The 26591-nt window shown below is 30.2% G+C and overlaps 1 protein-coding gene across 1 annotated transcript; it reads right to left on the reverse strand.

Moving 5' to 3' along the window:
* Window positions 1–1528: 1528 nt before the first annotated feature.
* On the reverse strand, window positions 1529–25940 carry LOC112733458 (formin-like protein 13). The gene is made up of 19 exons (XM_025782410.2): window positions 25868–25940; window positions 24954–25654; window positions 23516–23740; window positions 22750–23423; window positions 22515–22638; window positions 21744–21815; window positions 20342–20440; window positions 20195–20236; window positions 19603–19683; window positions 19464–19514; window positions 19290–19371; window positions 9637–9681; window positions 9191–9240; window positions 8971–9042; window positions 8763–8879; window positions 8142–8210; window positions 7831–7897; window positions 1947–3149; window positions 1529–1836 (listed from the first exon to the last, which is right to left on the reverse strand). Exons 1-18 carry the CDS (start codon window positions 25938–25940, stop codon window positions 3004–3006), a joined length of 2790 nt encoding a protein of 929 aa, XP_025638195.1. The 3' UTR covers window positions 1529–1836; window positions 1947–3003.
* Between the last annotated feature and the right edge of the window lie 651 nt (window positions 25941–26591).

A 26591-nucleotide genomic window follows, 5' to 3' on the forward strand; every position in this document is an offset into this window, starting at 1 on the left:
TTTTTACTTCAAGTACAAGAATGAAACATCTGCCTCACTGAGAAATCTATTATAAATAGAACTCTTTAATATCTGTCCAGTATTTTTCGTTATTTATTGGAGTAACCATTGTTAGAACAATTGTATTATTCTTTCATCAATTTAAAAGGACAATCTTATTCTTTCATGTTTCTCTAATAGTATAATTGTACAACTACATATATTTAGACAATTGTATTATTATAGCAACTCTTTAGTTTAGTGCTTATGAATTTACTAATACTTGGTAATAAAAAAACAAGAAAGCCTACTATTGTTGTAAGGTTGTTTTTTTAGACTACTCGATATACAGTGACATTGTTAAATTTTCTGATGCATTTAGTGGTTATAAAAATATTGTTGGTAAGCTGAAAAAATGGAGAATAATTTTCTAAAGTTGGGGACTAATACTTTAATTTTTCACTTATACTTGTTTTGTTGAGTCCAAATTGTAGCAATGTATCTGACTCTTGGTATACGGATCTGTTCTTGCCAATTAATGAGTTGGAAAAGAAAAAGGTTCTAAGGCTAGAGAAACTACAGATCCAGCAAATGCTACTACTGCTGACACACAAGCTGAGAGATTAATAAAAATGTTCCATTAGCATCGCTTCAAGCTGTTGATGATGGACACACTTCAGAGATTGTACTCACTCGACTCATTTACTCACAGCCAGAAAAATCAAGAATAGATAGTGATTGGTTTTTAATATTTATTAACTGTTAACTAGTTTGTATTGATTTATAATACACGAGTAAATGTTGGTTAGATCCAATTGATTGATACTATTTGATTATATATTGATTGATTTTATTTATTGGGTTGTATTGGTTACTGGTTCTGTTAACAATTTCACTAGGTCTCTCCATCAGACCCACCTCTACCTCCATAATAGATGACAAGGCCTGACAAGCTGCAATCTAAGAGGAAAACAACTTTTAAGGTAGACCCAATGCAAGGAGCAAGTTTTGGGACATCTGCACGCTTGACAGAATTTATGAAATTTGTTCCTATCCCGGACTTCAAATCACCAACAACAAAATAGAAAACAATTTGCAATGTTGATGAAAAGTTGTGTAAAACATATTTTGTAGAGAGCATTTGATCAAACTATACTTTTTTAATATTTTGATACTCTGTTATGTAGAGTATTTTGGTTTAGGATATTTTGAAACTATGTTATCTATGATATTTAAAGTATGATACAGATACTGCTATTGCTAATGCTGTGATATTGACAATGATTAATGACTATGATATTTTGTATTCAATATTTTCACAAATAAACTATACACTTAAATTTATTCACTAATAGAAGTGCATACTACATATAGTTATTAGAGCCAGCTCCTGATCTTGTCTTCATATACAGACTCATAATCGCTTGACTAATTTGATCAAACTATACTCTTTTGATACTTATTTGATCATAAGTTATACCCCCTCTTTCATATAATCTCAATTTTAAAAAATTTTTACAGGATATATCATTACCAAGAGAACATAAAATTTCATTTTTATTTTGACATCAAATACATAACATTGCTTCATTCACATAACTGATATCATAGTTACATATATTTCATCCCACCTAAATCATAAGCTACAATCACAAATCTAAAAATAATAACAAATACAGACAACATAATATTCTACATTTTTAATATTCTAATTTCAGCTTCAACTGTACTAATTTTTCATCCCAGAGATATTTTTCAATGGTCTTTACTAACTGAACTTTCATTTCTGCCAACTATGACTTCTTCTTCTTCAACATCTGCCCATTTAAAAAAGTCGCACCATCTCTTACCAGTAGTCTACATCACCAAAAATTCAAAAAAAAATTGAGAGGAAGAACAACTACAAAACCAACAGAAATTTGAGAAATAAGACACACAATCAACTTGCAATAATTCAACTAACTCACATTATAGTTAGAGTATCCATAAAATGGTCTTTTTGGATTGGAATCCGTCTCAGACCACCGAAGAATAGGACGCAACCCACAACCGCACCAATGCGGAATCTTCCCACCTCTGTCACGGTGTGCGTTCTTCACCCAACCACTATGCAAACAAGCTCTACTAGAGCTACCTGAGTCTTGGCTGCTGCTCCCTAACATTCTTCTCAACTCTTGGAGACACTCTTGCGATTTGGAAAAATTAGGGCTGCTAGATTTTATTTGAAAATTTTAGGGGTTAAATTGATGCCTTCAAACATTTCGCCATGTCATCTAACTGCTATGGTGTCAGGTGTCAACCAAAATTGTCAGGTCAACTTTTCGGTGACGAAAAATGACGTAAGGGCCAAATTAAGGCACGGGTCAAAATTTCAGGGTACAATTAGAGTCAATTAAAACCTTAAGGGCTAAATTGAGTCAGGGTCAAATTTCAGGGGCCAATTTGAGTATTAACTCGATGATTAAGTCTATTATTTTTAATTAGATGGTTATTTCTTTTTATTTGATTTACTTATGCACGGTTAACAATGGCTGAATGTTTAATTCATTAGGTGTGCAGATAATTATCCTAATGTTAAGATTTAGGAGGTAATTTGGAGTTAAAATATTTTTTTTATTTTATTGGATCAATTTTAGAGTCTATTATTTATGTTGTTTACAAAAATCATTGTCTACTTAATAAAATCCTTTCTATTTTACTAACGAAAAAACATAGGAGCCAACTTTTAATAATTAGCTAATTTTAAGAATTAAGTTTATATTTTAGAATTTAAGGTTAATATTTAATAGTTGATGATTTAATGTGTAAATTTAAATTAAATTAAATAATTAAAAAAATAACTGATATTAATTAAAAAAAGTTAGTCACTACTTAACTTTGCTCGTATTATATTATTAGTGTTATTTGTACAACAAATAAACCATCAATGCACATTCACTTGTACTAATTCTAAAAGATTGTTGTTCATTTAATCATCATTTAATTGGCAAACTTAGTGTGAATTGGTATCGGTATTCGGTAATGTCAGTTTTGATTTGTATTTCTTTTTATCTTTTTGTATTTCTTTTTATCTTTTTCTTTAGTTTTCTTCATTTCAAGCTCAAGCTCCTTGAAGTGCTCTTCCTGGGCTTTACAAAACATTCCAGTGAAGTTGTGCAAAGTTGTGACAACTGAAAACAAATTACCAAAAGTAATTAGCACGCAATTGCTACTTGATAACACTATATATATCACTATTACGGAAAGAATACAAGACTACCTTTTGAAGGAGTTTAATTAATAATAAGGAAATTTTTCAATGAAAAAAATTAAGAATATTATGTAATACGCTTGAAAGAAAAATAGTAAAATGAACTATTAGTTCATATTAGTTTCGGTTCTTAATTAGTTCACTTAAATAGCTTAAAACATGGAAAATCTAAAAAATAAAAAATAAATAAATTGAGGAGCAACCTAGTGGATTAGGTCCAACAAATTAAGCTATTCCACCTTTTAGTTAATCCTTGTGTGTGATAATATAATTATGGTTATATTGAACCTATCAAGAATTCTATATAGTCAATAAACTAGTATTTTTATCCGTAAAATAACATTACGAAAATATACGTTTTTTAAAATTATAGTCCACTTTATTATGACAATATAGATTATGTATGACTCAAAAGATTTATAAAATCAAATTACTTTTAAAAAAAAAATCGTAAATTGACAAAAGTCTCTGATGAAAAAGACTAAGATAAAAAATCAGATAATAAAATTTGTAGTTATTATTTTTATATGAAAAAGTCTAATTTTTTATTAATAATTAATTTTAATATTCGTTATCTAAAATTTAAAACAATTTAACGGGTATACTTTTATATTTAATTAGGTGTTAAGTCTGTTGCATTTTTTAATTTAACGTGTATACTTTGACATTTATTTTTTTAGTTGGGATTAACAACCAAAAATGCCCCCGAATTTTTTAAACGCGGACAAAAATACACTTGAATTTTACTATCGACAAAAATGCCTTCAAATAATTTAAAAACACAACAACAATACCCAACAGTAAATATATATTTTCAAAAAATACTTTAGAGATTAAAGTTTGATGCAATTTTTTGCAAGCATGATTATAAAAATAAGATATTATTATAGATAAAAATTGGTGATTTTTCCTTAAGCATATATTTTTTTTATAATTTTTTTTAACAACCAATAATACTTTTAAAAAATCACAAAACAATATATACTTAACAAAAAATCACTAAATTTTATTTAATCATGCTTGCAAAAAATTGCATCAAAATTCAATCTCTAATATATTTTTTGAGAAATACATATTTAATGTTAGTTTTTTTGCAAGATTATCTAACATTAAATATGTATTTCTCAAAAAATACATTAGAGATTGAATTTTGATGTAATTTTTTGCAAGCATGATTAAAAAACTGAGATATTATTATTCTTAAAATTTGGTATTTTTCATTGAGTATATATTTTTTTTGTAATTTTTTTGTTAACAACTAATAATACTTTTAAAAAATCATAAAAAATATATACTTAGAAAAAAATCACCAAATTTTAAGAATAATAATATCTCATTTTTTTAATTATGTTTGTAAAAAATTACATTAAAATTTAATTTTTAAGGAATTTTTTGAAAATATATATTTACTATTGAGTATTGTTGTTATGTTTTTAAATTATTTAAAGACATTTTTGTCAATAATAAAATTTGGGTGTATTTTTGTCAGCATTTGAATAATTCAAAAACATTTTTGGTAGTTAACCTTTAATTTTTTTATTGATTACTCACGGCTAGGTAGTTAGTAATTTGAATAAAATAAATGAATTTAACGTTGTAAATTACCAACAGTTATGCCGGTGGTAAAATGAACAGGTGAAACTTTTTAATTTTCGCGCCTAGCTGTATATTACCACAGCTTAACGCAGTGTTTCGTTACTGTCGGTAGAAGACAAATTCGATTTTAAATTTACACCCCTTTTGTTATGGAGTGGATCCTTTTTAATGAAAAAAAATGCTGTCAAATGTTAAATCTAACTATTTATTATTTTTTTTTATTTAATTTTGATTTCACTTATAGAATTAAAGGTGAAATATCATATTTTATTTTTTTAAGTATTTTTTTCATTGAAAAAGATCTATTTTCACTTTCCTCTTCTATCTCCCATTTCAGATTCTCACTTCTCTCTCTCTACTCTCTCTCTCTCACTACGGCACCTTTTCTCTATATTTTCTCTTGTCTCGGAGCTCAAATCAAATATTCGATCGCTGTCATTGCGACCGCAGTAAGTTTTCCTTTAATTTTATAATACTATAATTAATTTTTTTAATTATTTTGTCGATGCTAATATTATTGATGGCTTTTTCATCAGTATTAATAATTTAATTTTACCGATAGTCTAGTCGTTAGTTTAATTGGATTGGATTTTTAGTAGATTATTCACCAATATAATTTTATTGACAGTTTTGCTGTGAGTAATATTAAAACGTGTTGTAGTAAAATAAATTTTGTCCACATGGCACAAATTAATTGGTGACAGTAAAAGTTTTGATGTGTTATCGGAGTAACTAATAATTTTTAGGGTAAAAAACGTATATGAGCCAAGGGGAGTTTAAAATTATCTAAATCCGCCAAATAAAATTCTGATACATCATTCTACCAAAGAACAAATTAATGTAATTCAAATCAATATAATTCGAATTAGATTTGTATGTAATTCGAATTGATATAATTCGAATTACTTGAAAGCATTGACAACACGTAATTCGAATCAATATGTCACGAATTATAAACATAGAGTTCGAATTATATCAATTCGAATTAGTAGAGAGACGTGCTTTGAAGGGAGTTCGAATCAAGTTGATTCGAATTACTCTATTTTCGAAACTAGTAGTAATTCGAAACGATATAATTCGAATTACTCTCTTTTCGTAACAAATTCTAATAAATTTTTTTAATGAATTTATTTAAATTATACTACAAAAAATATTTTATTCTATGCAAAATAATTTTAAAAAAATAGCTTAAAAAATATTTTTTAAATTATTTTGCATACAATAAAATATTTTTTGTGGTATAATTTAAATAAATTTATTAAAATATTTTTTCGTAATTAAATTTTTTGTTAACTTTTTTTTAATGCATAAATGCTGATCACGAGATTTCTTTAAAATATTAATGAGTTATCAATTCGAATTCCATACAATACACTTTTGTCCATTTTTAATAGCTCATAAATATTTTTTAATAAATTTTTTTAATAAATTTATTTAAATTATACTACAAAAAATATTTTATTCTATGCAAAATAATTTAAAAAAATGGCTTAAAAAATGTTAGGAGTACTATAAAAATTTGTAATGTTCTGATGACTTAGGTACTCAAATTTTAAATAAAGTACTTTACATAGTCAATAATAATTTAGAAATTAAAAAAAATATTTTATTCCATACAAAACAATTAAAAATATATTTTATTTATTTTTTCACACATATTTACTGTCATTATATTGCTGTTGGAATCCTCATATATTTCTAATTTTTCAACCAAACCTTCACAAATTCTAATACAATCTTCATATAATTTTACTTGAGATATGTGTCTCATTTTTTGTGATTTGTATAAGTGAGTCAATATATATAAATAGGTAATAGACGTATCAGTACAAGTTTTATTATTGACTAATGATAACTCTATTTATATTAATATAGAGAGTAAATCAAATAAATATTTAAATTATTGGTCTCTAAAATTTAAAAAAAAATATTATTCTTCGTTATAAATATGTTTATTATATATTTTTTTAAATTTTTAAAAGCTATTTTACCAAACACAATTACCATACTTGTGCTTATTAAAAACTATTTTTAATGTGATTTTACCAAACGCAAGTGCTGTAGCCTTTAAAAAGTCGTCTTTTAAAAGACAGCTTTCATAAGCTACTCTTAAAAAGTAAAAGCTTTACCAAACCAAGCCTTATTCAAATTATACGGTGAGCAATTTGAATTATATACAATACTCTTCTGCCCATTCTTGATAGCTCATGAATATTTTTTAATAAATTTATTTAAATTATACCACAAAAAAATATTTTATTGTATGCAAAATAATTTAAAAATATTTTTTAAGATATTTTTTTAAAATTATTTTGCATAGAATTAAATATTTTTTGTAGTATAATTTAAATAAATTCATTAAAAAATTTATTAGAATTTGTTACGAAAAGGGAGTAATTCGAATTATATTGTTTCGAATTACTACTAGTTTCAAAAATAGAGTAATTCGAATCAACTTGATTCGAACTCCCTTCAAAGCACGTCTCCCTACTAATTCGAATTCATACCATTCGAACTCTATGTTTATAATTCGTGACATATTGATTTGAATTACGTGTTGTCAATGCTTTCAAGTAATTCGAATTATATCAATTCGAATTACATACAAATCTAATTCGAATTGTATTGATTCGAATTACATTAATTTGTTCTTTGGTAGAATGATGTATCAAAATTTTATTTGGTGAATTTAGGTAATTTTGAACTCTCCTTGGCTCATATACGTTTTTTACCCTAATTTTTATGTATTTTATTACTGTATGGATTTATTCAAATTTTATTAATTATTAATTAATAGCATGATCTTTGTATTACATGTCCATGAAATTTCGGTCCATCGTGTAATAAGAAGGATCTCAATTGACTTGATTTAGTAAAAACTCAAGCAAAAAAACCAGAACTACAATATGGAAATCGAAAACAATCATGAAAACAAGGGTAAATGATAGCTAATATATAAACCAGCACTAATTAAAATGACAATTATATTTGACTCCTTTACTCACCTTGCTCAAAAGTGCAGCGAGATGGATCTTCTCCAAAATAAATAATTAAGGCATCCACATTCCTACCCTATAAAAAATGTAATAATTAATAACCTAAATAAATCATAGCATTTAATTGATAGAATAAACATTTAAATTTGATCTCCAAAAAATTTTAAATCAGGCTAATCTGTTTGATGAATATAATTCTCGAAGATTCTTAGAATATAAAAATTTATAAGGATTAAAGTATTTAATTTAAATTTTTTTGGAGGTCAATTTAAATATTTATTTTAATTTTTAATATAATATATATCTACGCCCAGGCCTACCACAATAGAATATAGCGAAGCCAATGCACGGACTTCAACATCCGCAGAACGTAGGAACTCTTTCAGATTCTGAAGAAAAATAAATAATAGTTTAAAGAAGGAGAAAATTTTGTTGAATAAAAATTTAAACATTATCCAAGAATAGTTTATTAAGGACTTTCACATAAGAATTTCTCAATATTATATACTTATTGTGGATGGTTGTGATATGGATAATCTTTTCTTTGAGAATTTCTTTCCAAAAGAGTAAAGTTGGCTAAAGGCTGAAAATTGTAATTAAATTTAAAAAATAATTTTTATTGTAAAATAAACAATTTTTACTCTTCACTTGAGTTTCCTATTTGCCAAAGTATTATCCTTTTACTTTTAATGAAATATATATACATGTTTACAAACTTGTAGTTGGTGTTTTGTTTCACCATTTTAACAACTTCACAAACGAATTTGAATATGAGAAATAGAATCCATTACTCTTTAAACGAAACAATTCTTTATGGCTATGTGAAGTTAATTTAGGAAATGTGAATTACTAAAGAAAGGAAATGAATAAATTAAAATAGGAAAAAACACAAGAATAAGGAAATAATTCATGATATATAGTTGCTGCGAAAAGCATTATACCTTGCAGAAAATTTCTGATATAGAACCATCCTTTTCTGAGGTTAGTAGTTCATGCTCAACTTTTTCTAATCCTTTACTTACAGCTTGCATCTCCTCTGCAAGAAAGTTCATTTGGATCTGCATCATAATATCATACGTAAGTATTAACTACAAATGCACAATATATGTCAAAAAAATTGAAAATGATTTGCCATAAAAAAATCCAAACCTTTGTTGCTGGCTCTAAATTCGGAAGATCATTTGTGAAGTCTAAAACTTCTGGAAGCTTATTTTCCAAAACCTATATGTGATGAAAGTAATGAAAAAACTATCCAATGTATTATCCCAATTAAAAATGCTGGTGGACAACATAGCTAGAAAGCTGTCTAATGCCAAAATAGATAGGAAATCGAACAAAAACAAAAAAAAAAAATAGAAAAATCATGTACCTTACAAAGATAATGCATGAGAGTTATCTTTGTATTCCGTGCACGTGTCTCTGAGGTAGCGTTTGTTTTGAGGTACTGAGACAGAGACTGAGAGACTGTGACTCAGTATCGTGTTTGTTAGTTCAGAGACTGGTACTAAAATTTCTGTCTCTGTCTCTAAAATTTCAGTATTTCAGTACCTCCAAAAAGTAGGGACACAGGGGACTGGAATTTTTAGAGATGGAGACTGAAACTTTAATAACATTTTATACCTAAAATACTTTCATTTCAATTAATTAATTCCAATTTTACCCTTTGTGCAAATTAAATTAGAGTTTCATTCTTGTTTCAATTCATGTCTCCCATTTTGCACCAAACAGAATACTGAGATTTATTTCAATCCCTGTCTCTTAGTCTCTGTCTCTCAGTCTCAGTCTTTCCGTCTCTGTCTCTCCACCAAACGCTACCTGAGAGTTTAAGAAGACTATCTAATTTAAATCCAATGGCAGAACCTATAAAGGTTGGAGAATACAAATAAGTATGTTGTATAGAGCTCGTCTGTTTGTACATTAACCTAACTATTTCTTCCAGAAGAAATAGAAGTAAAAAAAGAGAGGGGAGTGCTAGGGGAACAATGAAAATTTTGAACAACATAAACAACCACCAATCAAATGAAAATATACTACACTCTAATTTAATGCTACTAATTAAATTTACTCTTTTAACCCTATTAATTCACATTGTTTACACATTGTTCAAAAATCTTGTTGGTTACTTATACTTTTCCAAAAAAAAATATATCTTTAAGTTATTTGTCTCAAAAAAGAAAATCGAGTTTTATTGACAGCCTAGACTCGGTTAAAATGCGTGGATAAATTATCTATATTAAAAAGAGGAAGAGTTTAGAGGTTAGCAACTTTATTAAATTTTGGTCAGCATATAATCAGTAAAAGAAAAGTGAGTAATTTCATATTATTAGATGAAATCTCACACCATTAAAAACATCATTGATGGCTACTTGATGGCTACAAATTACAAAAGTTATTGGCCCTAACACTCCTCTTAAAAAAATTCAATAATATTTTACTGATAGTCTGAATAGTCTGTAAAATTAAAATAATTATAGCAATGAGGTTAATATTTTTTCTTGGGTTGGAATGCTTATAAACTACTAGGGTGCAACCTTTACCATAGTAGTGTAACTCATAAATGCTCTCTGTACACCAATATTACATAATTACCAATTAAAAAACTGCTTAATAAAAAACCATCTTATGATAATTTTCAAAATATTTTGATACTTGTGCTTCCCACACCTCAGATCTTATAACAAATACAAATTAGAACTCAGGTAATCTCCATGTATCTTATTAGGCTATGCGACTTCTTACAAAGTCTCGCTCAAGTTAGAAAAATAACTATAATTAGAAATGTGGTGTTTGATGAGAAAAGATTTTTCTACAAGGATGGAAATTTTCTTGCAGCAATCAATCCACTAACAAGAATGCTAGCCTCATCTTTATCTCATCGTCCATCTCTGTCATCCTAAAAAAGTCCTCACCGGTTTAAAAACTACTAAATTTTTGTTGGTGGTTTCCAAGTCAAGTAGAACCCACGACTTAAAATGATAAATAAATAGATGAGTAAACTACCATTTCTACTCACGAAAGTTGAAAACGCTGACATATCTACTCATAGGAAAAGGAAATTATCATTTGTACCCATGAAATATGAATTTCGCATAACAAAATTATCCAAGCACTAAAAAATTACCTAAAATCCCTAAATTTAGTGGTAGAGAGAGGAGTAGTTTAAGATTTTATTTAATTTTTTAGGATTTGGATAATTTTGCTTGTAAAAATTATTTTTTATGGGTACAAATGGTAATTTTCATTTTCTATGGGTAGATATGTCAGCGTTTTCAACTTTTGTGGGTAGAAATGATAGTTTACTCTAAATAGATATAAGAAAGAAAGTGGCTATATGCCACGGTAAGAGAAGAAAGAAAATTTGTATCTCTTTATTTTTAAAAGAAGAAAAGAACCGAGAGTGATAGAGAGGGGTTTCGACGCCGAAGAGAAGAAGAAATTGGGGGAAAAGAGTAGTGCCATTTTGATTTTATTGAACTTATAAATTTGCTCTATTTTTGTGAAATTTTAGCATGTTGGTCCTGTGTAGAGATTACCATTAGGATATAACTTACTAGTTGTATTACCTTCTATTTTGTATGATTCAAAATATCCACTTTTGTGGAGGGTTTTGGTTGATTTCATCAATTTTAATGATGTATTTTATTGATTGTTGATATGCCCTAGTGTTACTAGAAAGACTGATTGCGTACGCATTATTTTAATAGTAGAAGTTTTACTGGATTAGGTCCCGTAGGTTTTTTCCTCTTTTGGGGGGAGGAAATTTTCACGATAAAAATTTTGGTGTTTGATTATTTAATTTCTACCATTATATTTGCTGCTTGGAGTGTCTTTGGTGTTGCCTATTTAATTGCACAGGTTGTGAAAAAATTATTTTGGTACTTCCACTGTTAGATAGGTTTTTATCTGAACTTCAATTTTTTCAACAAAGTGGTATCCAGATCTTTGGTTATTTATTTCTGTGCTGATTAAATAGAGAAAAATACTCATGGGACAAATATGGTCATATTGAATTCCAAAAATTATTCGATTTGGAAGAAATTCTTAGAAGATATGCTGTACAGCAAGGACTTGTATGATTCTGTGGAGGGGAATAAATCCAGAGGTACCAAATTCGATGCTAAATGGAAGAAGTTGAATAAGAAGGCAGTTGCTTTGATTAGACAATGGCTTGATCTCACTGTGTATCCACATGTTGATACTGAAACTAATGATACTGAGAAGATGTGGAAGAAATTGAAAGAGTTATATGAGAGGAAGAATATGCAAAACAAAGTATTTTTTATTAGGAAGCTTGTCAATATGAAGTATATTGAACATAAATTAATGTCGGAGTACTTGAGTATTTTTTGGGAGACGGTGAACTAACTGACAAATAATGAAATCACTTTAAATGATGAGTTGCAAGTCTTGTTGTTGAGTTCCTTACCTAATAGTTGAAAAATTTTGATTGGGACACTGACTAACTCAGCTCCAAAAGAGAAGTTGACGTTAGCAATAATTAAAGAGAGCATGTTGAATAAAGAAGTCAGAAGAAAAAAGTGGAGTTTGATTAATGCCTCCTCTCAGTCAGAAGTACTTGTTTCAGAGTCACGGGAGAGAAGTCAAAGTAGAAAACCTTACAGTTCTGACAGGTTAGAGAGTCGAGGCAAGTCAAGAGGAAAGTACAAGACAAAAAAGGAGTTCATTTGTCACTATTGTGGCAAGTCGGGACATATCAAGAGGTATTGTAGGTTCTTGAAAAGAGAACAATCAAGGGAAAGGAACGAAGACAAAGGTAAATATAGTGATAACAAAACTACTGCTATTATTTATGAAGATGTTTTTATCACATATGATGAAAATTATGTTAATCTTGTCTGTGATGATTTCACTTGGATTATAGACTCTAGTGCCTCATGTCATGTCACTATGAGGCATAAATTTTTCACTTATTATACTGTTGAAAATTTTGGCAAGATCAAATTGGGAGATAAATGAGTATGTGTTATTATTGGTATGGGTGATGTGCGGCTTGAAATCAACATAGGATGCAAGTTGCAGTTGAAGAATGTTAGGCGTGCACCAGATATGTGGTTTATTATGATTTTAGTGAAGACATTGGATCAAAAGAGATATTGCATTTCTTTCGGTAGTAAAAAATGCAAGATTACCAAAGGGGCTGTCATTGTTGCTAAAGAAGATAATAGTCTCACTATTCTCTACCGGTTGCAAGCAAAGTTGTACAAAGATGAGGTGAATTTAGCTGATGATTCCTCTTCTGATTTGTGGCATATGCATCTTGGTCACTTGAGCGAGAAATGACTAAGTGTCTTAGCCAAGAAGTACTCACTTTCTGTAAAAGGTACAAGTTTAAATACTTGTACTCATTGTTTTGATGGAAAGCATGCTACAATATTATTTCATAGTTCTGGACCTCATAGGAGGTCATATATTCTATATTTAGTTCACACTATGGATGCTAAGACATTAAGTGGTGCATCATATTTTGTTACTTTTATTAATGATTATTCTCGAAAAGTGTGGACTTTTATTTTAAAATCTAAAGACCAAGTGATCGGTATCTTCAAACACTTCCATGCAAGTGTTGAAAGAAAAACACAAAGAAAATATTGAAATGTGTTCGAGCAGATAATGGTAATGAATACATGGGTCCATTTGAAGAGTATTGTAAAGAATTTGAGATCAAGCTTAAAAAGACGGTTTATAAGACTTCTCAATATAATGGAGTTACAGAGACAATGACTCGCACTATCAATGATAGAGTCAGGTGTATACTCTCATGCAAAGATGCCTAAATTCTTTTGGGATGAAGTAATGAGAACTGCAGTAGATTTGATCAGCATTTCTCCTTCAGTTCCAATAAATGGTGATGTTCCAGAGAAAGTTTGGAGAGAAAAATATGTCTCCTATAGTCACTTGCGAATGTTCAACTGCAAGACTTTTGTTCACATTTTAAGAGATGAAAGGTCCAAACTTGATGGAAAGTCAAAGTGGCATATCTTCATGGGTTATAGTCACGAAGACTTTAGTTATAGATTATGGAATCCGGTGAGTAAGAAAATAATTAAAAGGCGAGATGTAATTTTTCTTGAAGACCAAACTATTGAAGACCTTGAGAAGACAAATAAGCCAACAATAATTGTTAGACATTTTGCTGATGATGAACCTGGTCCTTCCATTAGACCCCTTGTTGATGAGGGAGATGTACAAGTTGATAATGATGGTGATGATTTCCATGATGAACCTACACCTCAACTTGAGGTGCCAGATGCAGAAGTTTCACTAGATGTTAAAGTTTCATCCGAACCACCAATTGAGCTTGAATTGAGAAGATCTACCAGAGAGTGTCACCCTTCTCAGAGATATTCTCCTCATGAGTATGTGATGAACACTGAGACTGGAGAGTCAGAGAGCTACCAGGAAGCTATGTCTAATGAGCATAAAAAAGATTGGTTGAAGGCCATGCAAGAAGAAATAAAATCCTTGCATGAGAATCATACATTTGAATTGGTGATGCTGTCGAAGGATAAAAGAGCATTCAAGAATAAATGGGTGTTCAAATTGAAAGCGGACGAAAATGTCTCACAACCAAGGTACAAAGTTCGGTTGGTTATGAAAGGCTTTGAGTAGAAGAAAGGTATTGATTTTGAAGAGATTTTCTCTCAAGTTGTGAAGATGTCTTCTATTCGAGTTGTGCTTGGATTGGCGGCTAGCTTGAATTTTCTCTCAAGTTGTGAAGATACCTTCTATTCGAGTTGTGCTTGGATTGGCGGCTAGCTTGAATTTAGAGGTTGAGAAGCTTGATGTGAAGACTGCATTTCTTCACGGTGATATAGATAAAGAAATTTATATAGAGCAACCAGAAGGTTTCGAGGTTAAAGAAAGGGAGCATCTTATATGCAAATTGAAAAAGAGCTTATATGGGCTGAAGCAAGCATCAAGGTAGTGGTACACAAAATTTGATTCCTTCATGGAAGGTCATGAGTATAGTAAGACTTCTTCTTATCATTGTGTATATGTTAAAAAATTCTCTGATGGTGATTTTATAATTCTCTTACTTTATGTTAATGACATGTTGATTGTTAGTCGACACTAAAAAGATTGAAAGTCTTAAGAAAGACTTGAACAAATCCTTTGCTATGAAGGATTTGGGTCCTGCAAAGAAAATCTTTGGCATGAATATCACTCGTGACAGAAAAAATGAAAAACCGTGGTTATCGCAGCAGAAGTACACTGAGAAGGTTTTAGAGAGGTTTAGCATGAGTAATTCTAAACCTGTTAGTATTCCACTTGCTAGTCATTTCAAGCTGAGTTCGCAGCAATGTCCTACAGGTGAGAAAGAGAAAGAAGAAATGAAGAAGATTTCATATGCATTTGTAGTTGGCAGTTTGATGTATGCTATGGTTTGTACCAAACCAGATATTGATCATGCTGTTGGAGTTGTTAGTCAATTTTTCTCTAATCCTGGCAAAGAATACTAGCAAGCAGTGAAGTGAATTCTCAGATATCTTAATGGTGCTTTCAGAATTTGTTTATGCTTTGGAAGTGGCCAACCTGTGTTGGATGGCTACACAGATACAGATATTCCTGGGGATATTGATTTAAGGAAGTCTACTTCTGGTTATATGATGACTTTTACAGGGGGAGCTGTGTCGTGGCAATTTTAACTTCAGAAATGTGTTGCTTTGTCTACTACAGAGGCAGAGTACATTGTTGTTGTTGAAGCTTCTAGGAAACTCTTGTGGATGAAGAAATTTCTACAAGAGTTAGGCATCAATCAAGAGAAGTTTGTGTTATTTTGTGACGGCCAAAGTATTATCTATCTCAACAAGAATCCGACGTTTCACTCTAGATCGAAGCACATAGAAGTGAAGTATCATTGGATACGTCAAACGCTTGAGATGAAATCATATGCACTTAAGAAGATACATATGACAATGGTTTAGATATGATGACTAAGAGTTTACCTGCAATAAAATTTGATTCTTGCAAAGAGAAGACGGATTTAGTAGAGTAGTCTATTCTCACTTGAATCGGTGAAGAGGAGATTTATTGGTGGGACCCACAACTTAAAACAAAAAAATAAATAAATAAAAGAAAGAAAGTGGCTATATGCCACGGTAAGAGAAGATAGAGAGTTTGTATTTCTCATTTTTGAAAGAAGAAAAGAACCGAGAGTGAGAGAGAGTGGGGTTTCGACGCTGAAGAGAAGAAGAAATTGGAAGAAAAGAGCAGTGTTGTTTTGATCCTATTGAACTGGTAAACTTACTCCATTTCTTGTGAAATTTTAGCATGTTGTTCTTGGTGCAGAGATGAACATCAGGATATAACCTGCTAGTTGTATTGTCTTTTCTTTTGTCTGATTTGAGATATTTACTTTTGTGGAGGGTTTAGGTTGATTTCATCAATTTTGATTATGTATTTTGTTGATTGTTGAAATGCTCTATTGCTACTAAGAAGACTGATTGTGTACCCATTATTTTGATAGTGAAAGTTTTACTAGACTAGGTTCTATGGGTTTTTTGTCCCTCTTTTAAGGGGTTTTTCCAAGATAAAAATTCTGGTATTTAATTATTTAATTTTTGCCATTATATTTGCTGCTTGGAGTATCTTTAGTATTATCTATTTAATAGCACAGATTATGAAAAAATTATTTTTAATGCTTTCAGTGTTGGATAGATTTTTATCTGAACCTCAATTTTTCCAACCATTTTGGACCTACATCCATCCCTCATATGCACAACAATAAAAAAATTCAGTCACCAGGTTTTTCACTTTTCACCAGGTTTTTCACTTTTATCCCTATCTCAAGGTTTGATCGACCTCCCTTAGCTCCCTGAGCCACTCCTATTCCTATACCAATTTCAACTCTAGAAAGAGTACTCCCAAGAACGAACCCTACCTCCTAATGTAACATAGCAAGTTATCAATATTTATCTAATGACTACCAGAAGTAAATCTTATGTAGTGAAATCTTGGGAATTTCGGCTAGCATTAGAACTTAAAATAGTGAGATCAGAGAAACTCTAGTCAATCAAAAATGGAAGGAGGCAATTGATATAGAGTCTAATGCCTTAATGAAAAACAATACATGGAAATTATTGTCCATACCAGAAAATAGAGAAACAATTGGTAGCAAATGGATGTTTAGAGTGTAGTACAATTCTGATTGTCAACTACGAAAAATACAAGGCGACCTTAGTGGTACAAGGATTCTTCCAGACACTTGGTTTTGATTTAATTTAAATATATTGTCCAATTGTAAAGCTAACCTTTATAATGATAGTATTAACACTTGCATTGAAAAATTCATGGCATATTAGAGAAATTAGATCTCAATAATGCATCTCTCCATAGGAATTTAATGGAAGATGTGTACATGAAACATCCTTAAGGTTACTCAATTGGAGATGAAAAGCTACTGTGCAAACTAACAAAACAGGATATGGCTTGAAGTAAGTGCCATGGGCTTGGTACTACAAGCTTTCTACTACTCTACAATATCTCAAGTTCAATGCTACCGCCTCTGATTTTTGTGTCCTTACAAGGTTTTAAGGAGACTCAATAACATGTGTTGTTGATTGTAGGGGATGTCATAATCACAAGAAGTTCAAAACTGCTATTTCTTAGGTGATTAACCAGCAAAATGGAAAGTTTGAAGTTGAAGACATAGGGGAACTACATTGTTTCTTATGAATTCAGATGAGCAGTAAAACTGAAGTTGGATGATTATTACATAGTCAAGAAAAATACAACAATGAACAATGACTTGCTCAGCAATAAGGTTAGATGGTTGGTTGCAAACCTTCCTTGGTAAAGATTTCTGTATTTGGGATAACTAAATTTACATAAACATCAGTGTATAGATTAGTGGTTCAAAGCTTACATTATCTCTCAATATTTCACAACCAGAGTTATCTACTATGTATGCAAAGTTTCATAGTTTAAGCAAACTCCTCTTAGGTACCATTGGAAGTTAGTTAAAAAAAACCCAAAATATGTCTGTGGCAAGGTATGGGTTGCATATGTACAGAAGCAGCTCCTTCAAAATCACTGTTTATACTGATTTTAATTAGGAAAAAATCTGAATGATAGAAAATCAATTGGTGGCATGTTGTGTTTTTGGGGTAAATCTAATCACTTGCTTTTCTAAAAAGCAAACTATAGTTGCAAGATCTAGTGTAGAAGAAACATATAGAGCTATGGTGAATTTGGTACCCGAATAAGTATAGGCCAAAAACCCGCTGTTTGAATTAAAGGTTCACACTCTCAGCAACTAGGGGTAGCAAACAGGTCAAAGTCCGCGTAGTCCGATTCGTTTAACTTGCCAAAAAAAGTGGTCCAGACTAGAAAATGAAATCCTCCTTAAAAAAAAGCCTGCGTAATCCGCGTGCTTAACTCGTGATCATTTGCAAGGCGAGACAGACAATATCGCACGAGCGTCCACTTTTTTTTTTTCCCCCGAAAGTGTCTAACCCATTTCCAATTAAAAAAAAAAGAACTTTATCAACTTAGTTTGTAATAATGTTTGTTTGATAGAATTATAAAAACTTTAGTCCAAGACATGAAATTATTAGTTTTGTAATATTAATTAAACTTAAAAATTATTTTTTCTTAAAAGAAAGAGCCAAAAAATAAAAATTATGGCAAGTCAAGCCCATCAGCCCGCCATGATCCAGGACGAGCTCGTATTCTACAATTGCTTAATTAGGTGGGATGAGACAATGAGGCAGGCTAGCCTATTTGTCAGCCTTACGAGCAACCCCTCTCGTGTACTATGATAATTTTGAGGGTAGTACTGCTAGCAGCAATAAACCCAATTTTATATTCATAGTCGAAATACTTTGAGACAAAGCATTTTGTAAGAGTATATGTTATAAGAAAGATATTTGAAGTCAGTCGTGTACCAGGTTCTATTGAAGTTAATCATGTGGTCACAAAGGCACGATCATATAAAGCCATTTTACATTTCAAACCCAAGCTAGAAGTTGAAGACACACAACCTCCTGAATTAAGGAGTGTAATGTTGAATCAGGAGAAGAGGAAACAGAAAAAAGAGGACAGAGAAAGAAGAAAACAGAGTGAATGATAGAGAATGTAATAGTTCAGCTAATCATTGCACTTCTATGCGGCAATTGATAACAAATATATTATTTTGTTTGCCTAGCTATATGAAAGCCACTTATGGTTATCATCTTAATTCCATAAGCGCACTTTAGGAGAAATGCTTTTCTAGTTTTTTAAAGTCTTGTAGCATGGTCATTGGCTGAGCTCAAGGTTTACTCTATAAAAGAAGAACGATAACTAATTTCCTAACCTCCATAACGATTTTTTCCTCCCAATAGTATGATGTTGAGTTCCCACGCAGTGAGAATAGCTTTCTTATCCTTTAAGGGTAAATCTATACACTTGGTTGTATAGGTTTATAATGGATATATTTAATATCAAATACATATGTTTTATCTTACCTTTTGCAGTTCCTTGGTTTAGAGCATTTCCTAGAGAAAGTATTGTTTGCATGATTCTTCTTAATTTGACAGAGTTTTTGATCTGCTAAACACAACCACAACACATCCAAATGTTACGTCAAAGAAAATAAAATAAATTCTTAAAAACAGTTTAAGGGAGATTATATATCATGCCTCTTCTGCAGCAGCATTAACAATATTGATGTTATTTCTAAGGTCAGAAGCCTATAAAACAATATATTAGGGTTAGAATAGGAAGCAACTTATGAACCTTATTTAAAAAATTCAATGAAAGTAATGATGATCTATCTACCTGAGTGTTGAATTCAATCTTGAATGAAAAAACTCTCAGCTTGGATTCTACTCTTGGAACTTTCATCAACTCTAAGAAGAACTATAATGGAGAATTAATGCAAATAATAATCTAAACAGATTGCAAGTCAAACTAAAAATGTGCTCTACAATCTACACCTCTGAAGCAAGGTAAAAGCTATATAAGCCAAACTCTAATTAATTTAGAATATACTATTATTTCTAACAATGAAATTTTAAAATGTTGACAAATTTAATTATGAATAAATAAAATTACTTTGCATTCACAAAAAATAATTTCTACAACAAAAGTACCCAAACTTTAATTTTATTCATGTATAGATTAGTTTATATTTTATAGGTAAAAATAACATTTGTTTATTTTTGATGAGTATAAAATTAGTTTTGTTTATTCATGATTGAGTAGATTTGTCAATATTCTTCGTGAATAAAAATAATAATTTACTACTTCTCTAATTTGAATAGTCATAATTTTTTGAAGTCATAATTTTAATTAATTATTTTTTATATATAAATCTTTTATTTTTGGATAAAATCAAATAGAAAGCTTATTAAAGAAAATTCAACATTACCTGTTCACATCTCCCCAACTTTTCCTTGTCTCCGTCATAATCCTATTAACAGTTGGCCAAGTTAATAAACTTTCTAGAGAAACACAACCTATATCGTGTTAAGGTAATCGAACTCAACATGTCCATTAGTTTGAACTATCGCATAACCTTAAGTACTTGCTTCTCTTCCTTTGTTGGACAAAACTTTATCAGGTTCTCAACTTGATCAATATCTAATGCTGACTCTTCTAATGCTAAAACTGAGCTCTGTGAATATTCAAATTCAGACATGATTAATATAAATAAATCCAATGAGCATTATTTAGTTTGACGTGCTAATTCCATTATGAGCAAGACTAGACCTAGGAAAGAGATGAATGCAGTTTAATGTAGTATGAGCTCCTTAAAATTATTCTTGTGAGCTGTAAGATTTTCATAAATGTGATAAAGAAATCAAAGTATGATGATAGTGTCAGAAAGTAATAATTAAAATTTTGACTTATATAGTAAGAGTAGTATTTTAATTAACAGTAATACTAGCAAGAGACAATAATCTAAAATTACTTTATTTAATTTAATATTTATAATTATATATATATATATATAACATCTAAAATTGTAAATTTATTATATTTAATATTATATATTTATTACAGAAATAATTAATGAATATAAAATAAAATAATTTTAGAATGATTTAAACTGATTTCTATTATCTTTCAAATATTTCTGTCTGATTAAGTACTTATAACAAATAGAATTGTTGATATATCCACTTTGACGATGCTAAACCTATATACAAAGTAATTTTTTAAGAATAAAACTCTTTGTTGGTTCTTATCCTTTTTCAATTTAGATAATTTGTACTTTAATGATTGATACCTTATTTTTCTTTTTCATTAGACGTGTGAGTCCTTTTGCGAGAATTTTTGACAAAGAATAGTGAAAAATGCTTATGTGTGACGTAATTTGTGTGACATGATCTACATCAGTCTTACGTGAATGATAACAATTTGATTGAAATTGTTTAGTTCGTACATAATCATAAAAAACAATGTCTTAATCAAATGGTTATCATCCCTCTAAAACGTTATTTTGATGATTATATATGCGATAAATAATCCTAATAATTAAATAATTATCATCCATATAAGATAAGTAAAAGCCAGATCATACAAGTTAATACAAAAAAATATTTTCTGTCATTTTTTGCTTGAGATAATGGCTCATGCATCTAACAAAAAAAAAAGTATAGAAAATAGACATTTTCTTATAATTAAAGTGCGAAATGGCTAAATTTTAAAAGAACAGAGAAAAAATAAAAATAAAAATTATTCTATTTTTTCAATGATCAAGTAGTTATTACATATCAACCACTATTATCATTAAATCAATTGTCACCATGTTTTCGTACAACCATTATTTGAGTAAGAATGTATAGATTATATTTTATGATTATACTGTAACCTTTTATTTATTAGTGATTTTTATCAAGAAATAACATGCTTTTTCATGTACTAAAATGGAATAAAAGATGAGACTGAATTAGTATTAGGGACATGAATCTTACCATTAAATCGTTCAATGGGACTTTCACTTTTGAAAGAAGGATTTCACAATTATATGCTCGTGTATGTTCAATCTGCAAAGAAGGATAATATTTGCCTTAGAGAAAATTGAAAACTAGAATGACACCATGTTTATGTCTAGGATTTGCTTATGAAAATATAGCAATAAATTAAAGAAGTGGATTATCTCCTTTACATATAATATTCAAAGAAAAAAAATCGTCGCATGTTTTTCAAGACTAATTAACTATATACTAAAGTTTGGTTCAGTAAATTTTTTTTTAAAAAAAAAAGTGTTTGTGTTTTTAAAAGTTACAAATATTTCATTTTATATTTGATAAATTAAAAAAATTAGGTGCTTATGCTAACCGTTTTTAAAAACTAAGAATAATTTTAAAAGTATTTAAAAAACAATTTTTTAAAATTGATTTATACTTATCAAAATTAAAAAATCTAATATAACATAATTTTATATATTAAATATCTAAATTTACTCATATATTTATACCTATAATGGTCTTTTTAAATTTTAGAAACTATTTTATCAATGCTATTTTACCTAATTGTATAATTCAATTTTGAGACTACACTTTTTCAACTGCATCAAATGTCCATCAACCATAATTTAGCAGATGAAAACTTAACTTTATAGTTGAAATAAACCAATGAAAATTGTGAAAAAAAAAAAAAAAAATAAGTGAACAAATTAAAGCAAGTAGATTATGTAAATAATGTAGTACATATTCTAATACTAAAGAATGTAGCTCAATTACCAGTTGCACTTTATCAGATTTTGGCGTAACTAAGTTTTGGATCTTTGATTTCTTTGCTTGGCCTAAACTTGGTGTTATTGCTGAGAAGAGATTTTCAAGCTCAGACATATCAATATCTGGTGTCCTACAGTAAAATATTGAAAAAAGAAAAAAAAAATTATGCATGAGACTACTAAAAAATGAAAGTAACATCAATCATCAAAAATGAAAAACAATATCCAAAAAGAAACATTACTTGGAAGCTTCACCAGATTTTTGTGCCTCAGCCCACAAACTTCCTTTCACCGCTCGAGATAATTTTAACCAATGCAATGTTTTTAACTTTTTGGTGTTACTCATTGAATGCATCGTGTGATTGCCGGTGTCATTATTTCCACGACCAATACACAATGAAGTTGGAAAACCATTGTTAGCGTAATGGTCTCCAACCGGGGGTGGTGGCGTTGGCGGCGGAGGTGGGGTGGTAGTAGGCATTGTAGCATTTGGAGTTGGAGGAGAAAGAGGGGATCCAACTCTTACAAATGTTTCATTCTTTGGAGGAGTTGGTGGGGATAGAGGAGCTCTAATTTGATCCGGTGGGGGTTGGATTTTTTGTGAAAGCAACAAATCAGGTCTTGTTACATTAGTATTAGGATTTTGTGATTTTGAATGCAACTGATGAGGAGGAGACTCATCAACATTTTTATCACTTCTGGGAGACCTCAATGGAGGTGTTTGTGGTGAAATTGAGGTATCGTTGATTGTGTTAGTATCATTTACTGTGTGATCTTCATTAGGACTCGTCCAATCTCCTTGGATAAAAATCTCTTTGACTTTGGGAAATTCTTCAATTGGTAATCCCTCCCTTTCCTCAAAGCTAGAGGATGATTCATCAGTCTTTGGACCAACATCTTTCTCTGTGAAAGTTATCTAAATACAAAAAGAAAAACAATAGGGAAGTTCTTCAATAATATAATAAGAGCTTAATTAACTATCTTATTATAGGTCAAAATATGATGTACCTCTAGTTTGAAATCCCTTGGGAAGCGGTCTTTTGCATCCCACAAAATATCAATTTTCTCCCGATTAAGCATCAACAAATTAGATCTAATGAAATTTGTGTTAATCATCGTTTGGAATATCATCTGTTCATTTTCCAAGTCACTATCCAAATTAACACTTTCAATCAGCACATCACCTTGAATCCGACAGTTGATATTGACTTTGATTTTATCATCACACTCTCCCTGTAACAAAGGAAAATGTAATCCCAAAATCATTAAACATTTTCACATGATCCTCTTATACTCATTTTTAACAATTATGGTCCATTGTTCTTATACCATTTAGAGCATCAAATTAATCACTTATATCTTATTATATACCGATAGACAAGTCATAATATTCGTTAAGAAAATATTTTATTGGGACTACATTGGTTAGAAATGACCAAAATGTTTAAGTCGATTTGTGGAACTTACATTTTGTATGTGATATGCTTTGTTATACAAGTTGACTTTAGTACACAACTGTTACACTCAAAATTTTTTGAGAAAAACCCAAATCAGCCCTGACAATTACCTCGAAAGACAACGAAGCCCTTGATAAAAAAAACTCCAATCCGGCCCCTAACAAAAAAAACACCCAACCCGGCCCCTGACAATTACTTCGAAAGGACAACGAGGCCCCTGTGCCAAAAAAAAATTAATGTTATTTTTTTGGGTACAGGAGCTAATCAGTCCCAAAAAAAATTTATCAGGGGCCGGATTGGGTGTTTTTTTTTTTTGGGGGCCTCGTTGTCCTTTCGAGATAATTGTCAGGAGCCGGATGGGTATTCACTCTTTATTTTTCAAAGACAACTTTTATGACCATAAACGCTAATGTATCCTAATTGATTCACACATGAATTTTTTTTTTTGTTAACTTTATTTGAGAAATATTATATGTATCATTTTTGTATAGGTATTTTTTAAACATTCTATTTTTTGTATTAAAAGTGATTGATAAGAAGTGAAAAAAGATATATATAAAAAAAAAAGGTCTATTATTTATACAATAAAAGAGAGATTTACACAAAAAGTGTTGAAAATTTTATTTGTATCTTATTTTACTACAAATTTTTTGCCATGAATCGTTGTCTTTCTTACTCCATATACTGTGTTAACTCTTCAACTAAGATTATGACACCTATTATAGTATACATCCCTACACCAGTTTTTAGATGCTAGCAAGAACTATCTATGAATCAATTTGTGCAACTAGTTACAACGATCTAACAGAATCTCAATGCAATAGTTGTCATATTATGGTATGTATCAAAAGTGGCAAACTTCCTTATGAACAAAAATCTTTCGATAACATGAGAAACAAATAGAAATATTGTAAAAGAAATAAAATATAAAATGATTCATATATATAGTTTTCTTTCGAATGGAGGAGTTCGTATGAGTCCAACCTCACCTGTTTATAAGCTTGAATGTTTTTGGGACTCTTTGGTGTTGAGTATAGGACCTTAGGATTCTTGTCAACAAGAAAGGGATCTTCGCCATAAATTCTAAATATTGGAAAACATCCACCATTCCCATTAAAGTTTGGAAGAAATGTCATAACGATGTAGTCCAACCTAAGTGTCCTATCCAATGAAGGCCAATCAAAGGCCATATTGGTCTTGGAAACATATCGTAAATACCGCAATTGGGAAGGGATTGGATTCACCATTGTTAAGGATTGTAAAAAATCACGACGTACCTGCTTGTAAACCATATCTAACGTCCTCTGCTCCCCTTGATATTGTTTCAAGAAAATCAACAATGCAGCCAACATGAAGGCCAAAACTGGCAAGCCACCATGCTCGCAATGCATTAACAACACCTTATTTTGCCCATGTGAGAGCCAACTATCACATGAATTTAGAAAATGATGTATGGCCTCCAATTTGAGCATAGGGAAACCATGGTGGTGGCAAGGATAGTTCATGAGATTAATTTCATGCTTAGAGAATATGTTATCCAACTTGCTTTTAGTGTTTTCCTCGCGAAAATTGCATACCATAATGGAAGCGTTAGGCACATTCTCTCGAAATTGACCAACAATCCCGTTCACGTAGACTTCATAAGATTCGTCTCTCCAATCACATCGAATGTTGAAACAACAATTAAAAACTACAATCACAACAATAATCAATAATATAAGTAGGTAATTATGACTCTTCATTGTATTATATTTTTCCCTGCCTTTTTCTGGAAAAATTCAAGCAAAGAGATGCACAATGGTAGTGGAGATTTTGCATCATGGTGCATTCGATGTAATTTTTATTTTTGTTTTATATTCCAAAATATGCGGATGTAATAAAATTAAGGAGGTAAAAAAGGTACCATAGACTCTGTCAGATATCTCAAGAAGACCATCTGGGGGATTTCGGAAAAACAATTTGCATGGCATGGCCATGTTTCATTCTTGAGGCAGAGCTATTTAATGTTATGGTTTAAAAGCATGCCATGCTCGATAAAATGGGAAATCACACAAAACAGGTATCATGGAATGTAACAATCAATGAATGAATGCAAGGAACTTGCGGGATTCTTTTTGAGTAAGACAAAGGAAATGGGCATGTTTGGTTTAGTTTTACAACTGTATTGTTGTACTACGATATTAAGATTTCTATTTTCAAATAGAGTTATATTGGATTTGGATATTATATTTATTTATTTGAAAAGAAAAATAAAGAAGGCGGCGGCAAAAAACAGGCACAAATTCTTCCCCCTCAAAGCTAAAAGTTAAACCACAAAATCAGGAACTACTAATAATCTATTTCATTGATTATTTTTGAGATCAAGCATCTTTGCCCATATATCCTCCTAAACTTCCATCAACACCCAAAGTCAACTTCATAAATTCTCTGTACCTTGAAATTCGATCCTCTATAACCAAAACTATAATTTCCAGTCTCTATATAACAAAGGAAAAATACAATATGCAACTTATTCCTAATCAGTGGTGGAGTTTGAAACAAAATTTTGGGAGGCCAGATAGAAAATAATTGTCAAAATGCTTTTGATATGGACTCCGTTTAAGATAAGCTCGTCTAACCTCATCTCT

This window comes from Arachis hypogaea, chromosome 13, assembly GCF_003086295.3.
Source record: "Arachis hypogaea cultivar Tifrunner chromosome 13, arahy.Tifrunner.gnm2.J5K5, whole genome shotgun sequence".
NCBI lineage: Eukaryota > Viridiplantae > Streptophyta > Magnoliopsida > Fabales > Fabaceae > Arachis > Arachis hypogaea.